Source organism: Dromaius novaehollandiae, chromosome Z (genome assembly GCF_036370855.1).
Source record: "Dromaius novaehollandiae isolate bDroNov1 chromosome Z, bDroNov1.hap1, whole genome shotgun sequence".
NCBI lineage: Eukaryota > Metazoa > Chordata > Aves > Casuariiformes > Dromaiidae > Dromaius > Dromaius novaehollandiae.
In genome coordinates, this window is record NC_088132.1 from 55,811,778 (window position 1) to 55,827,263 (window position 15,486).

A 15,486-nucleotide genomic window follows, 5' to 3' on the forward strand; every position below is an offset into this window, starting at 1 on the left:
GAAAAATTTTTCTTTAGTTTTAATGACTCAGTAAATAATCAAAAGTCGTATGAAAAATATAAATAGTCAATCTCTGAAATCACACCCAAATTCACTCTACTATTGCAGTCTACAAATTGCAGTCTACTATTTCTTACATACACAGTCTTTTGAAATGTGTCCAGTGTTGGTGTCATTTTAGGGAACTACAAAATCAATATAATACAGCACTTTCCTTTCCATACCTTATGTACACCTTCTTTTCAGTACACCCTAAAGATGGAAAACAATACAGGTAATTCTTTAATTTCTCAGTGAACTTTATTTTGGTTATCAGTTGTACTATGAAAAAAAAAAGTAAAAGAATAACCTTTCCTTATAGAAAAAAATCACTAATCTACATTAAAGTCATTTTCCTAATTCTGACAAAATTTGTCATGACTGTCCCAGCAGAAGGCACTCAGGGCCAGAGGAAACTGTCAAAACAGAAAAGGCTTTACAATTTGAGAATCATCTTGCTTGTTTTTAACATCAGTGTTGAAGTATCTCCAAAAGAAATGTTGATAAAATAGGTTTTTTCTTCTTAGATGCTAATCAAAATTAGGTGCTAATTAGCATTTAATTCCAAGTTTTACAAAGAAAGAGCTCAGTTTCTGCAGGCTTCTTTATTTTTAGGCATTTCCAAAAGATTTTTTTAAAAACAACTTTATCCCAGCTGATGACTATATTGAGATCACAACGGTTTCATCTGTTTTTCTATGTGAATCATTTTCTTCATAGTGCACAGTCTCTGATGGCCAAGAATGTGATTTTCGAAGCATTTTTACTGAATTTTCAAATGTTTCTGTATTGGAAATAGGGAAAATACTGTTTTGAGAACCAAGGTTTTTGCTGCACGTGTATACAAGATCAGCTGACCCTTGGGATTGCAAGGCTTTATATTGACGATTCCTCAGAGTGTGATTTTCTTTATTTTGTTCTGAAGCATCCTCTTTCATCTCCATTGCACGAGCTAGCATGTAACTAACTTTTCTCTGATGAGCCAAAGCCTCTTCTTTGTCATTTAGCTGTATTTATTTAAAAAAGAAAACAATTAAACTAGTTTATAAGCTAAGAAGAAAGCACTCTGTGTAGATCAACAGTTATACTTCTTCTCCTAAGTACTCATGCTGAACAGTTAAAAAAATACTAACCAAATCAATTAACATCTTAAGGATTTCATGAGGATTGTCTAGTTCTTCAACTTTCCTACAGTCCACACCTGAAGACAGCAGGCCTGACAATTTTTGTCCCAGACTTTTCTTGTTTCCTTGCAACTTGACACGTCCTAAGAAAAAGAATTATTTTTTTCTCTGAAACACAAATGACATGTACTCTAGTATCATATAAGAAGAACAAAATTACTTTGGGCATAAAACAGACACAAATAAAATAGGATTCTGATCTACCTCCTCTAAAAGGGCAATGCAAGTCATGGCTTCTTCTAGTGCACATAATGTCATAATTTGCACACAGCACCACCCTTACCATAACTTAATGACTAAATAGTCTTTTCACAAATACGGACAAACAGAGAAGAAAGTTCTTTTTGCTATGTGAAAAACACACTTTGGCTCTAGTGAATCAGTAACTCTTTGTAATCTGTTTTTAAATGCTTGGTAGACTGAGAAAAAGATTTTTTGATACAAGCTTTTGAAAAGTTTCTAAGATTTCTAAAAAGATGAAAATACATTCAACTTATGAAATATATGTATTGCAATAGAAAACTTGGAAACAACACCACCAGTACAGGGGAAACAGATATGTATCCTGTTTTAGTATGACTTCCAGAGGGCACTCTAAGGAACCCAGAAGAACCACCAGACTCCTAAGCCTAGCCCCTCCAGGCCAATGGCTAACACCAATATATAGGGAGGTGGGTTCCATTCCTGATTCTGCTGTTGTTTTGACTGTGACACAAACACTAAAGCACTGCTCTTAATCTCCCTCCTAAGAAAGGAAAGGATAATTACAATTCTTCCTCTTTTACAGAGTGCTTTGTAACTCATAGATGACCATGCTAAGTATAATCATAATAAACATACACTATATGTAGATACATATATAATCAAAAACTAAAAATATTCTCAAAGCCCAGAAAATTTTGTATTCAGCATTTCAGTGAAAGCTTAGTATAGATTTCTTTGCATTTATACTCCTTCCATAAATCTTATATAGAACTAATTTTTAAATAAAAATATTGAAATTGTTCATAGTATCCAAAACGGCCAGGCTAAACTTGCCCAGACATTAGCTTTTATATGCTGTTTTCACAATAAGCATCTTTAATATCCAGGATGTTACTGTCATCCTGGATAACAGCTTTCGTATTCTAAAATGTTTTTACTCAGATAATATAGTTCATGAATGTGTAATAAAAAAGGCTATGTTAAAAGCCTAGACTGATAACTCCACTGTCATACATCAGTATTTATATAATGAATACTGTAACATTCCACCTATACATAGATATCCTATATCACATATGTGAAGCTTCTGGCAGAACTACATGATACACTATTTAACGTATTTCCGGTTTTGACGTAACTTTGTTCCCTTTTTCTTGACTCTTCAGAAGCCTCAGTCAGCAATTAAGCCACAGCCACACATTTGATAGAGCAAGCAAGTTTGCCTGTGCCACTTGTCAGCTAACTTCTTCTCTATTCAACCATAACAGTTACACAACACGCCCAGTTACCATCTTCTTTCAGACGTCTCCAGCTTATAAATTTTGTTTCCTTTTTAATCTTATTCACTTCTGCAAACCTCAGGGCCTGGTCCTTCCTCTGCATTAGCTGTTGCTCAAATGCAATTCTGAAGGCATCTGCCATTATATAAGCTTCATCTTTACTCTTCTTTAGAAGTTCAATCTGGTTATAATTCAGAGAAAAATTGAAGTATATTAAGCAATTTGAAAGACAGCAGATTTAAAATGTAAATTAAGGGACAGGCTGAAGCCATTAACACAAGTCAGAACTTTTATGTCATCAGATCACCATAGGGAGGCTGAAGGCAGGCCTGTACAGGTACAAGTGGACTGAAGAGAAGCCAGACAAATTTTAAATATACCTCATCAGGAAAGTGGTGGAAACCAAACTAAATGCCTTCTTGCTACCTTAAGAAATGCATTTTGAAATTGATAGTGAGGTCCTTACCCTTCCCTTTCCGTGCATGGACACCACAACACCCATCTACACACTGCATTTACTGGCTGCAAGTAGCACTATTTATCTCCCCCTGCGCAAAAAAATTTGAAGACAGCAGGAATATCCCATACCAACTGACCCTATGCACAAAAGCAAAAGAAAGGGATAATAACCTTGGTACAACAGGGACATAACAGTACTTACTTTCAAAATTAGCATTTCAAGTGGAACTTCCACTTTAGGATCATGAGCAAGGAAATCCGTAATATCTAAAACTGTAAGTTTAACTAAATTCAAAATTTTAAGAGCTTAAAAATCATTTTATTGACTTGAGTGTGATGGAAATAGTTTTTAGCAAGACCAGCTCCATGATGTGGCTGGCTGCCAGCCTTGTAAATGCTGATGCCAACACAAGGGAAGAGGTGGAATGCACTGCTAAGAAAGAAGGAAAGCCATCCCTTTCAGTGGTAGCCCACACTCAGATTGCAAAATTATACTTTTTGAGTGCATCTATTTTGTATACTTAAAAAATACAGATGGAAGAAAATAGAGAATAAGAAAAAAAACTTGTTATAAGTAAAACTTATTTATATATATTTTTAATTTATATTACATTTGTATATAATGCAGATATATAATATAGATATATAACATATCTGTATTAGATTAGATTAATATTACAGTTCTACATCAGCAGAAGTTAGGGTATTACAAACATTACATACTTCTGAAAAGCATTCTTGTTTTAAAACAACATATTAATTCACCTAAGCTGCAGGTAGGGTGTTTCTGGCTTTACTTGTTTTTGAGCACACACAACCCTCTGCTTGTTCACATTTAAGTCAGGCAGCATTACCTCTTGCTTGAGCTGAAGAAGTTGCTTTCGAGTTACAGCTGACATTTTAGCACAGGAACAAGGTTGCCCTCCAGAAGCACTGCAGGTGCAGGCTCCAAGAACTGCCAGCTTTAAATCCAAAAACAAATCACCAATTAAATAACTACCTGCACACACAAAACAATCCAAGAGATGCCAGATGGCTATCAACAAAACATCCTGAAACCACAAAGGGAGCATAAGGGCCAGGGAAACCAAGCCATAAAGATTCAGACATGATTTCTTTTGACTCAAAATGACAAGCATGAAATGTATTTTTTTTAGCAATAATTTCACATCTGTCCCAAACGTAGTACTTTTGGGGATACTAGTTACGCCTATTATCTGTTCAAATCTAAAATCACTGTCATAAAGGCAGCAAAGGAGATGGGCCTTAAAAATTTCAGTTCCTGTTCATATGGGTAATTTCCATTACCCACATGGAAATACTCAAGAAAATTGAGATGAAACAAGCAGTTTGCTCACACACACACAAAAAGCTATGACTACATTCCAGTCAATCTGTATGTAAAGGTATCCCTGTAAATATTGATCCCCACCAGCTATCACTTTGAAGTGGATATCAAAGAAATAAGAAAAGTCTTACAGTGTGATCTTGCCAGCTTGAGCACTTCCAGAAACATTAATAAATGTTTCATATCATACAGTCTGCTTTTTATGTTATAAGCAAAGAAAATTTGGAATACAGACTTCCAAACCGCAGTCTGGGACATAAGGCTTTGCAATGTATAAGATGGATTCTTGGTCATCCCCTTATGTTGTTAGACAGGTCAGTGAGGTTACTAGGGCATTTTCCACTGATCAGAAAACTTGTTGAAATAGAGTACTTCCAGTTTACTGGAAAAGATAACATAAAGGCAAAAACTGTCAGCCTTTTTATGCTGCTCCCTGCAGACCTCATTAGTATTTTTTTCCCCCACTCATTGAAGAAATGCAGTAGGCAGGGAATTAAAAGATTAGGAAGACATAAATAAGCATGCTGGCCTGTGAAAGATAGCCTGATGCTTCTTCTGTCTACTCTTTCTTTGCAAAATAGAAGTCACAAAGCACCAAAAACTAGAAAACTGATTCGTGGGCACGCAAGGGCATGTTTTCATTTGCTAGAATCAAGTCCAAAGAAACAGTTAAATAATCAGTAAGCAAAATTTAGCAACATGTATTTTGAATATAAACATATCTTTGAGCCAGTTGTCATGATTCCATACTTACTTCAAGACCTGTAACATCTGTAAGGTCACTTTTATTCCAGGACATATTTTCCTGAATAACCTTCTGTTGTTTCACATCAAGCATTGCAAGAAATTCCAAGCACTGCTGATTCAAAACTATGAAATAAAACAATGAAAATAATTAAAAGTTTGCTGTTCTGATCTCTTAATAACTGAGTTTAACTGCATCCAAATGAAGCAGTTTTATGGCTTAAGCATCAATTTGGGAATATGATGAAACTACATAGATCTAGAAACTCAGATCCCAGTTGCCTTTCCTTCTGTCTTTTCCTAGAGAAGATGACCCATTTACAGAGATGCTACCTCATATATTACTTTTCCTCAGTATTATGTGCCCACCTCTTTTTTCACTTACAACTAAGTCAGTTGCTCTTTCAGAAAAGCACAATATTAGGAAAATAATTATGTGTTTCAGCTTTTTTTAAAGCTATGTGGAAGCTGAAAATAAGGGAAAGGAGCTTGAGCAATCCGACCCAACTAGATCTCTGCACCACCTGCACTTTGAAAAACTCCATTTTAAAGCTGACAAGCTAAGTATCTCAAAGTTTATGCGATTGGAATCTTTAAGTGGATATCTTAAAGCCACCTCATGGTAATTTTCCTTGTAGCAGGAGCATTCTGTGGCTGTCTTCGCCTAGTGTTCCCTCCTTCCAGAACATTAAGGAACACAGAATGGTTGTTTCCCTTCACACCCAGTGTGTCACCAAGCCAATGAGATAAGATATGTATATTTCCTTCAGAGCTGATCTATTCCTTAAGCTATGCATACCCAACTTTTGCTATCACTCTATTAATTTTTTAGTTAAAGTGACGTGACAAGGAAAACAGACACTACCTGTCTATTTAAAGGGGATTCCTGCATAGCCGCTAATACTAGCTGCCATTAACATAAAAGACTTTTTGTGATAGAAAGCTGTAGCCACAGTTAAGTTCTCAATTATTCCTGAGAAACAGTATTTTAAGAGGAACAGCTATTGGTGGCTTACTTGCATTTTCAGATTTAAGAGTTTTAACTTCTTCTGTTCTCAGTTTCAACGTTTCCTTAAGAGCTGCATTTTCACAATGTATCCTGCAGAAGTTAGAGAAAGGCTGTGTCATCTTTAAAACAACTATTAAAAAGAGGACTCAAATGAAAGAAGCCATTAGCCTGTTAAAACACTGTATCTAATGTTTCTGCAAATTAAAATTAGGATTGTTGAAAAGATTGAAGAAAAAAATCAACACTGAAAAAAATTGAGTGTTCAGTTTGATATATGTTTCCTCACTTATAACATTTTTTATGTAAAAATTTGTAAGATTTTTACATACCAGTATCTATGCTAATTATGTATAGATACTGTTATACACAGACCCGCCAGTCAGGGGTCACTAAACAACCTGAAACCGCTGCTCCTAACTAGCTACTAGCTTTCTGAAAAAAAATATACACTAGATAACTATGAACTTCTACATAGCCAGGGTTTTTTGATGGGAGATTACAGTAACAGTATTTAAAATATAATCAATTTCCCATCACCAGGGCAAACAGCTGGAAACAATGAAATATTGTGAATAACGAAAAATACGGATCACACAGGAACTGGGGACCGCAATACACATGCAGGAGTAGCTCTGTGTAGGCTTGGTCTGACTGGCACTGAGCCAAGGCTAACGAACGAGGCTAGACCACATCTGCAGAGTCACTCCTAAGTTATCCACCCTGCAAATGGCTCCGCAGGAAGAAAATCTGAGAACAGCTGCATTCATATTCTGGATTCAGATAACACGTGTTGTTCAAACGGGCTGACCATTTTAATTAAAACACAACCTCACACAACCAATTTAAATGTGTCAAAGTATGTTCAAAGGTTTTGCAAGAGAACATTAAAAAACTTATATGTAAACATAACATGTCAAAAACTTCTGAGCTTAACTAAGAGATGAACTCAAGTATCACATTGCCATTAGAAACCGTTGATGAAATCTGTGATTGTGAACTCCTGAAACACTTGCAGCAATTTCTTATTTCCTTCAACATATTAGATTGTTATTGAATGTATGACAATATGGCTCTGGTCTTAATCTTAAAAAGTAAATTTTCTGCATCTTTAAATTCCATTCTAGAGAACAGCTGCACTTTTAAGCTTTACAACATGAGAACATACAATATACATATACAATACATTTTTCCTTGGCACTTTGGTATTTCCTTCTTGAATAGAAAAGTGGCAACCTGAAGTGCTCAATGTTGAAGCAGTTAAATTATTTCTTTGTACATCTCTTCAGCTGTCAGTAAACATAGCAGACTGTAACTTCAGGGTTTTGTCTGAAACTAACTAGTAACCTGAAATATTTTCATTTGAACAAATAAAGGGAAATACATATTCTGCCTCATCTTGTCTCAGATACCAAAAAGCAAAGCTGACTGAGCTCATGACTTATTGCTGCTTGCAGTTTTCTAAAGCCATGTTTCAACCTCTAGTTTTCAACAGTTAATATTAGTTTTGTTACTCCAGAAAAACTGGCAACACTTGCTGCTTTTGTAAGTTAGGGGAGCCAAAGGGTTTTTCAAAAGCTATTGTTTGACAATTTTAACTAAGTTAATGGGCAAAAAAGAGACAAAACATCTTCACAAAACTCTTCTTACAAGTGAACAATTTTAAATTATTGGCTTATTCTTTGATTCTGTTTGAAAATTTTAAATAAAAATCTCCACTAAAATAATTGTAACTCTGATGGATAGACTTCAGAGAGATCACTTACACCTTTAAATAAGTGGAACCTGCTGATCAGTTTTCAATGTCTGTTATTGCATTATTTATTTAGTGCCTCTGGCTTCTTCTGCTTGCCTAGCGAGGCAACACCTGCTGTTAGTACAGAAAACTTGTTTAAACAAGGAACCAGTTGACCAACCTCTCTCAAAAAACATTCCATTTTACCCACGCTCATACCTACAATACAAAAAAAAAAAATCCAGAAAACAATATTTCCACATGCATGCACATACCATTATTTTCTATGCCTCATTTCCATTTAAAGCAAATAAGGACAATCTGGTTCCAACTGGCTAACATAATAAAGTAATATGACTGAATTGAAAACTCAGCCCAACAAAGCCAACCTATATACACACTAAAGAATTGAGAGTTATTAATTTTAGTAGTTTTAATTGAAACATATAAATGTGACTAGCATGAAAAATACATACACCTTCCCAAATCCAGAAAGTCAGGAAAAACAGAAATCTGATAAACAGAGAACATATGAAAGACAATATGTAGCATTCAATACAATTAAAAACCCCAAATATACATAGCGTGAGTAAAATACCTGTCATATTTTTCTGTCCATGTCTCTTCTATGTTTTTAAATCTATCCTGATCAAACTCAATTTCCCATTGCAAAGTATTTATTTCCTGTAGAGACAAAACAGACCAGCAGCAGTTCATTACATGCCTGAAAATCAAAGTAAGAGATGGGAACTGCTAATCCCGAGTTTGGCACTGACAGAGATTTGGGCAGCCGACAGTGACAACACTATATATATATATATATATGTACACACACATATACATATATATTTAATAAATGTGGTACCAAACACCAGAAAGGTTCCCATCACTAGTCTGTGAATTCTGGACCATGTTGAATGAGCTAACAGTTGCAGTGGCTTATGACAAAAATAAACCCATGCTATTATATTTTCCTACTTTTAAAATGCATCCCTTACTGTTCAATGGAAAGGCAACATAAGAAAGAAATAAAACATAAATCTGAGATTAACAAAGCAGCTCAGTGTCTTCTTCCTCCTCCTCCCCTTCTTCCCTATTAAAATTGGTTACTCTTTTCTTAGGCTTGTTTGGAAGTTCTTTGTTAATAAAGTATACTGTAGAAATAAAGCAACTCAGTATAAACAAAGCACTGTAAAGCTCGTAACAAAGACCAATCAAAAATACAGAAAGAACTCTAAGATCTTTCAGGTATCATCTGACACAGTAGAGGATGAAAACATTCAGATCAGAACAGTGATAAATTAACATTTTTCCCTTCTACCAAAGAGGAATAAAAATACTTTCAAGAAATCCAAAACTAATGTTAGATACGTATCAATTTAAAAAACAGTATGACCACTCCTTATTCCATATTAAACCAGGTTAAGGGCAATGACCTATTATGATTTTGCATGGAAAAAAGAAACCTTTGCACAGGTGTAAAGAAAACTCTTACTCATACCTTTTCTAAAGCTCTCTTTTCTTCCTCAGTTTTTTGAAGCATTGCTTTTGTATGACTAGTGGCTTTATTAAATACTGCCTGTAAAAAAAAGCACAAATCTATCAAATACTGTAATTAAAGCCATATTTTCAATTTTACATCACTGTAAATCAAAATTCTTGGCTAACCAAGAGTGTGAAGAACTACAAACACTAGCAGTTCACTTCAAAGTCCCAGCGGGTTCCAATTTCAAAACACTAAGTAGCTAAAGTGCATAACAAACTTGTGTTTCAATTTCGTAGTCTTTTCTATTCAAAAAATTTAGCATAATTTGAAAACAGATCATGTCTTCTTTAAGGCTTTTTCACATCACAAAATCAACTCTCAAAAGACTTAGTTACAACATACTTATAGCTTGACCTGGGCATAACTTACTATGAATGTCTGAGGGTAGAAACCAGCAGAACTATAAATGGGTTATGCAAGTAGGTTAAAAAACAGCATTTGATTTCAAAATCATTGGTCATGATAGTAAACAAAAATACTACAAACCATGAGTGAAAGACTGACCTAGTGTTAAATGCATGCTGTCCCCTAAGATGATAGATGGAACAGTAAACTGAAAACATCTCTGCTTTGCAGCAGAATTACTAGAATTAGAAAAATCTGTAATGTAGAGGACTGCAAAGAAGGTAGCATTCCTTAAGTCAAATAGCTAGATCCTCAAGGATAAAGTTAGGAGATTTTGCTACGACAATGAAGTCTCCTTGACTAACTGCAATGGATCCACACAGAAAAAGCAGTAAATCATAACAGCCAAGTCTGTATACACCTACAGATTTAATGCTTCAAATTACAGCCCTGCGAAGTATCTAATATTTTAGGAAGTAGCAGCAACATGTTTTTTTGTTTTCTTTCTTTGAGCACTAAGTAACCAAATAATTTCAGAACAACTCCTACCACGTTCTGTAGAATTCTTAGGGCTTCATCTTTTCCTTCAAGCTGTCTTTGAGAAGCTTCAAGCTCAACTTTTAAAATTTCAATTTCCTGAGGCAAAATAAAATAGGAACACTGAGTAAAAGCAAAGAAAATTCTGTTAAAACACAACCATAACAGCAAAGTAAATTTGCCCTCTTCATGCAACAACCTTCTCGTTTGCCTCTTGTATAAATCTTCTGTAACAGCTTGTGACAAAGAAATGTTAGCATTGCATGCTAGAGCAAAATCCTTAGTGAAGAATACTTGTAATTATTATTCTTTCTGTTCTCTTCAAGCATGTTTGCAAAATAAACTATTAGACATTGCAGCTCTGTCTTGCTAAAGAAACACCTACTCATCTCAGAAAGAAAACCACAGAAATCCACAAAGCATCTTGTGCAGCATTTTCACAAGAACCTAACTACAATCAAATAAAAGCAATAATAGTCTCTGAACAGTCAATTACTTTCACTTTCTCCTGTGTTACTTACTTATATGCTTATTTGAGAAAACGAGGAAAAGAACTGCAATTCTTTCACAGACCACCCTCTAATACCTTACAGATCACAAAAGACGAATCAGTTCCCTACACAATGAAGAATTCAAGTACCTTGGTATCAAAAGCCTTTTTCTAAAAAAAAAAAAAAAAAAAAAAAAAAAGAAAAAGAAAAAGAAACCCCCCCCCACAAACGCTGTTTTTCTTCTTAGTAATTCTAACCTGTGAAATATAAATGCAAGCACTATGCACTAGATTTCTACTTTATACTCTGTTTCCAGTGTCAGCATCCTCTAACTCACTTTGCAGAATCTTTTGAGTTATGTAATGTTTAAATTGCAGGAGCACATAGAAAACTCACAGGACATGGGATCTCATTTTCTCCCAAACGTGCTCTCAAAATCCTGATATGGAGGCCCATCTCCTGATGTAAGAGAAACTACTGAAAAATTACTTAAGCTAAAGGGAGTTGAAGACAGTCAAAGTCCTGAAGAGCACTAACTAGACCAAAGGATTGAGCGCAAGTACTCTTATCCATTCATCCTCCTAAAACATTTTTATTTTCTTGTGAAATAATTCTGTTATGAAGTTAATCTGAGAGCCACTGTTTCGTTCCTTCCTTTTTCATACTGATTTATTTTATCACCTTACAAAGACAATGCTCAGCTGAAAAGGGCTAGGCTAGGTATTTGTTCTTTTTAATACAAAATGCAGATTTCAAAAACAGCATACTTGGTGCTGTTACTAACCTCTAGAGCTTCTCGAAGTTGTTGCTTCAGTTCTTTATTTGATACTTCACAATTAGACTCTGTAAGATGGATGAGAGATACTAAAATATGAGATACTAAAATATTTACAAAAGAAAATATCAAAGTTTGCTTTAGCCTGAAAACAGGGAACATGCAAAGGTGAATTTTCAGCTTTGTGTTTTTTTCTTCTGGGGCTAATAAGCAGATTTAAGAAATACATAAATAGTAAACTCAAACACATCCTCTCACATTTAAAGAAGCCAAATTGGAAAAAAAAAGATCAGTTATAAAGAGATCTAAAATGAGCAGAATTTTAGTTTTTCCTCTAAAAATAAAGAAAAAACAGTATTGACATCTTGTCTCCAAAAAAAATTTCATTTCTTGGGATTCTTTTTTTAATTGTAGCTTTTCGACAGTCAAAATCAACACAACAGTAGTTAGCGCTGTGTGGAAGTACGCACAATTTTCAAGAGCTGAAGGATACTGGTGGAATATTCCAAAAAATATAATGCTCCTTTAAATAAATGGTTACCATTAGCACAACTTTTCCTCAAACTGAGCATCACAGAGACATATGAATGTGCAGTTTCCTACTAAATGAAAGCTGGATTCATGTGGGCTTAAGTCTTGCTTTCATGGAGACTGTAGTGTGAAAGACCAAGATCTAAGACAGCATTATACAGAGCACTGACAGAAGTAGAGTGAAACCAATAGGAATTACACTGTTTTTGTAACATATTCTCACCAATGCTGCTGAAACAAAAAGAGAATAATTACATGGGTTAGCTTACTGCAGCGTGGGGAGAGGATGATGGGGACTTGCTGTAACGGAGAGAAATAAACAACTCATATGGAATACTTTGGTCTAATTATTAAAAGTGGATTAAAAAAAACTAAAGGGAAGTAGAAAGTTAAATTGTAATGAACAGCACTCATGTATTTTATTTTATTCATAGCAGTGCTACCTTCACAAAAATTGAACACCAACATTGAAAGAACAGAGACATGCAGATTATAAGAGTGACTGAACCTCAAAACTATGCCAATCCATATTTCAGCTAAATAGCAAACAAGATTTTAAATACTTGGCAATGAACTCAGTTCAGATACTTTCCCAGGGAAGCAGACCAGAAAACCAAATAGGACAGTCCCACTCCATTTCATAAATATATATATATGCACACATATATACACATGCACACATTTCACATATATGTATATATGCATACTCACACACACACACACACACAAAAATATATATGGAGGAAAAAAACCAACTCTGCCTGCCCCCTCTGCCCTGTCAAAGGATTCTTTGCTAAACATCACTTTCTAAAGCAAAAAGATCACAGAGTGATTCATTGAAAAGAAAAAGTTAATATAATGCCCGCTTCTACTTTTAATATTTTTGGAGGAAGAGCTAGGAGCGGAGACCACTTTACTGCCCCAACGGTGTTGAGTATTGCCTGCTGCGACACTAACCACACAGTGGCTCAAAAAGAGGCCTTAAGGCTACAAAAAGCTAACCTGGAAGACTGCATTAGATCTGAACACAATGCACATTAATATTTCAGAGATTTTAAGCGTTCTTGCAAACAGTTTGAATTAAAGTCGATAACAGCTCATGAAGTGGCTGAACCGCTCAATTTTGCGAACAGAGTTTTAGAAAATGATGATGAATGGTGAATAATTAATTATAAATTAGTCTTACCACAGCTATTTTGTTGGGTCCAACTAGTGACTACAACTCCAAGCTTTTTGGATGATCCATCATAAGAACTGCTTTGTTTTAAACAGGGATGAACCGCAGCATCATTTTCTTCCCCTCTCTTTGTTGACAAGAGAGTGCTGCAAACCTTTGCAGACCCTTTCCTAGATCTAAATGGATAGGAGTTTTGTAAATCTTCCACTTCATAGACGCCTCCAGGTCTTCTCCCAAGTCCATTCCCCAAGTCTCCACATGTCATGTCATCCTCTTCAGCGTTCTGCATCTCCTCCTCCCCCCCCCTTTTTTTTTTAAATTATGGACACTTCACTTACTGTGAACAATGTCTCTTCCAAAACAACAGATATTTTATCTAGAAAGAAAAAACAAAATCCTTAAGTAAAGCAGCCAAACAACATTAAAGTGAAAAATCCAACGCATTTAATGCACGACTGCCTCCAGTACATGTCCAGGCTCACAGAAAACATCACTGCCGCATGCCAGGATGTTAAATATTAAAATATTTAAACTTTCCAGCTGCAGACGAACCTGCCAGCTCTAGGAGACTCGCTCTTGCGGCCTGAAGGCAAGAGCAAAGGGAGCTGTGATGGAGGTAAAGCAGAAGCCGCCGGTGTGGGACGGCAACGCAGGAACGTCTGCGAGAGCAGGAGCGCCCAGGGCCCTGCCAGCAGGCCGGCACCTCGCCACCCCACACGCCTCGCAGCCCCACACCTCACCTCGCCACCCCCCATCTCACAGCCCCACACCTCACCTCGCCACCCCACACGCACGTCTCGCAACCCCACACCTCACCTCGCCGCCTCACAAGCGCACCTCAGCCCCACACCTCACCAACCCACCCCCCCCACACGTCTCACAGCCCCACACATCACCTCTCCACCGCACACGCACATCTCGCAGCCCCACACCTCACCTCCGGCCCCGCCCGCGCCTCCCCGCCGGGCCCCCGCCCTTCCTGCCGGCCGCGAGGTGCCACGCCGGCGGCGGGCGCCCTGCCGGGGTCGCCGGCCACTCCCGGCACGGCGCCGTCCCCGCCCGCTCGCAGGGGGCTGCCCGCGGGGCCGCGCGCCGCGCCCCAGCGCCCCCGCCCGCGGCCCGCGCAGCGCCCCGCCCGCCTCCGGCTCCCGCTCCGGCTCGCCCGGGGGGCCGCCGGCCCGCGCAGCCCCTCACGCGGCCACGGGCGCCGCCCGCCGGCCCCACGGGCCGCCCGGGCCGCCGCGCCGACCCCGGCCCCGGCCCCGGCCCCCGCCAACGCACCGACCTGGCGCCGCCCGGCCGCGCCGCTCCCGGCCCCTCCCACGGGCCGCGCCGCTGCCGGGGGCGGGCTCGCACCGGGCCCTGCACTGGGGAGCCACGGGCGGCGGCGGCTCCGCGCTCGGCCCCCGTAATCGGCGCTATGAAAACCGCACACGGCTTTTAGAAACTTTTTTTTTTGTTTTTATACTTTAAGACACATGGTCAAAGACAGTCAAAACATTCGCAAGAGCCGCTCCTGTGCAGACACTTCCAAACCAGCTAAGAGCTACCTACCTTCATCCTTCACCAGGTTTCCCATTCAAGCAATAACCCTGAAAATAGCTATTAAGTAAGAACACATGTATGCGTGTATTTCCACAATATTTGGTCCCAATTCTGCAATGAAACTTCAGATTTTCAACAGTTCCCCTTGTAGTCCACTTACAAATGTCACCGCATCAGAAATTTGACAGGAATTTACACTTTCCTAGAAACTTGAATAATCCTCTGTAACTCTCTTAAGAAGTTCTACACCAAATTTGGAATAAAAAAATAGAATCTTAAATATGTAACCGTAATATTCTTCACAATACAAATTTCAGGTAAATAGTTTTACTATTCAACTTCATGTATATATATAAAAGTCTATTGGCAAGCACTTTCTACAGGATCTTTCATAAAGCTTTACAGTCCTTCTATTCAGTGAAGTAGGATCCCAGAACATGCCCTGCTAGGGCTCATGCTTCACAAGAGATTAGGACAGAGGGCTGCCAATCTTTTAAGTGTAACCATGTCTAAGGTCACTGGAGGATTGTTACTAGACAA

The 15,486-nt window shown here is 37.7% G+C and overlaps 1 protein-coding gene across 7 annotated transcripts; it reads right to left on the reverse strand.

Annotated features, from left to right (window-relative positions):
* LOC135323520 (coiled-coil domain-containing protein 125-like) lies at positions 1-14,735 on the reverse strand. 7 transcript variants are annotated; one of them, XM_064501697.1, is made up of 13 exons: positions 14,298-14,356; positions 13,740-13,777; positions 13,411-13,577; positions 11,703-11,761; positions 10,443-10,526; positions 9,501-9,578; positions 8,598-8,683; positions 6,275-6,357; positions 5,269-5,384; positions 4,021-4,128; positions 2,717-2,888; positions 1,173-1,306; positions 1-1,046 (listed from the first exon to the last, which is right to left on the reverse strand). In XM_064501697.1, exons 1-13 carry the CDS (start codon positions 14,316-14,318, stop codon positions 702-704), a joined length of 1,491 nt encoding a protein of 496 aa, XP_064357767.1. In that variant the 5' UTR covers positions 14,319-14,356; the 3' UTR covers positions 1-701. The 7 variants fall into 7 exon arrangements, with proteins under 7 accessions (XP_064357767.1, XP_064357766.1, XP_064357761.1 ...); XM_064501696.1 differs by having other exon boundaries at positions 10,440-10,526; XM_064501691.1 differs by lacking the exon at positions 14,298-14,356 and adding an exon at positions 14,687-14,735 and having other exon boundaries at positions 10,440-10,526; positions 13,411-13,777.
* Between the last annotated feature and the right edge of the window lie 751 nt (positions 14,736-15,486).

What these genes read in the sequence shown, in the direction of transcription:
- LOC135323520 (XM_064501691.1), bottom strand. Translation starts at nt 13,690, where the DNA reads ATGCAGAACGCTGAAGAGGATGACATGACATGTGGAGACTTGGGGAAT. An exon ending in AACTTCGAGAAGCTCTAGAG is followed by an intron (nt 10,527 to 11,702) that starts GTTAGTAACAGC and finishes ATTTTGCCTCAG; the next exon opens with GAAATTGAAATTTTAAAAGT. An exon ending in TTAAGATGTTAATTGATTTG is followed by an intron (nt 1,047 to 1,172) that starts GTTAGTATTTTT and finishes AAATAAATACAG; the next exon opens with CTAAATGACAAAGAAGAGGC.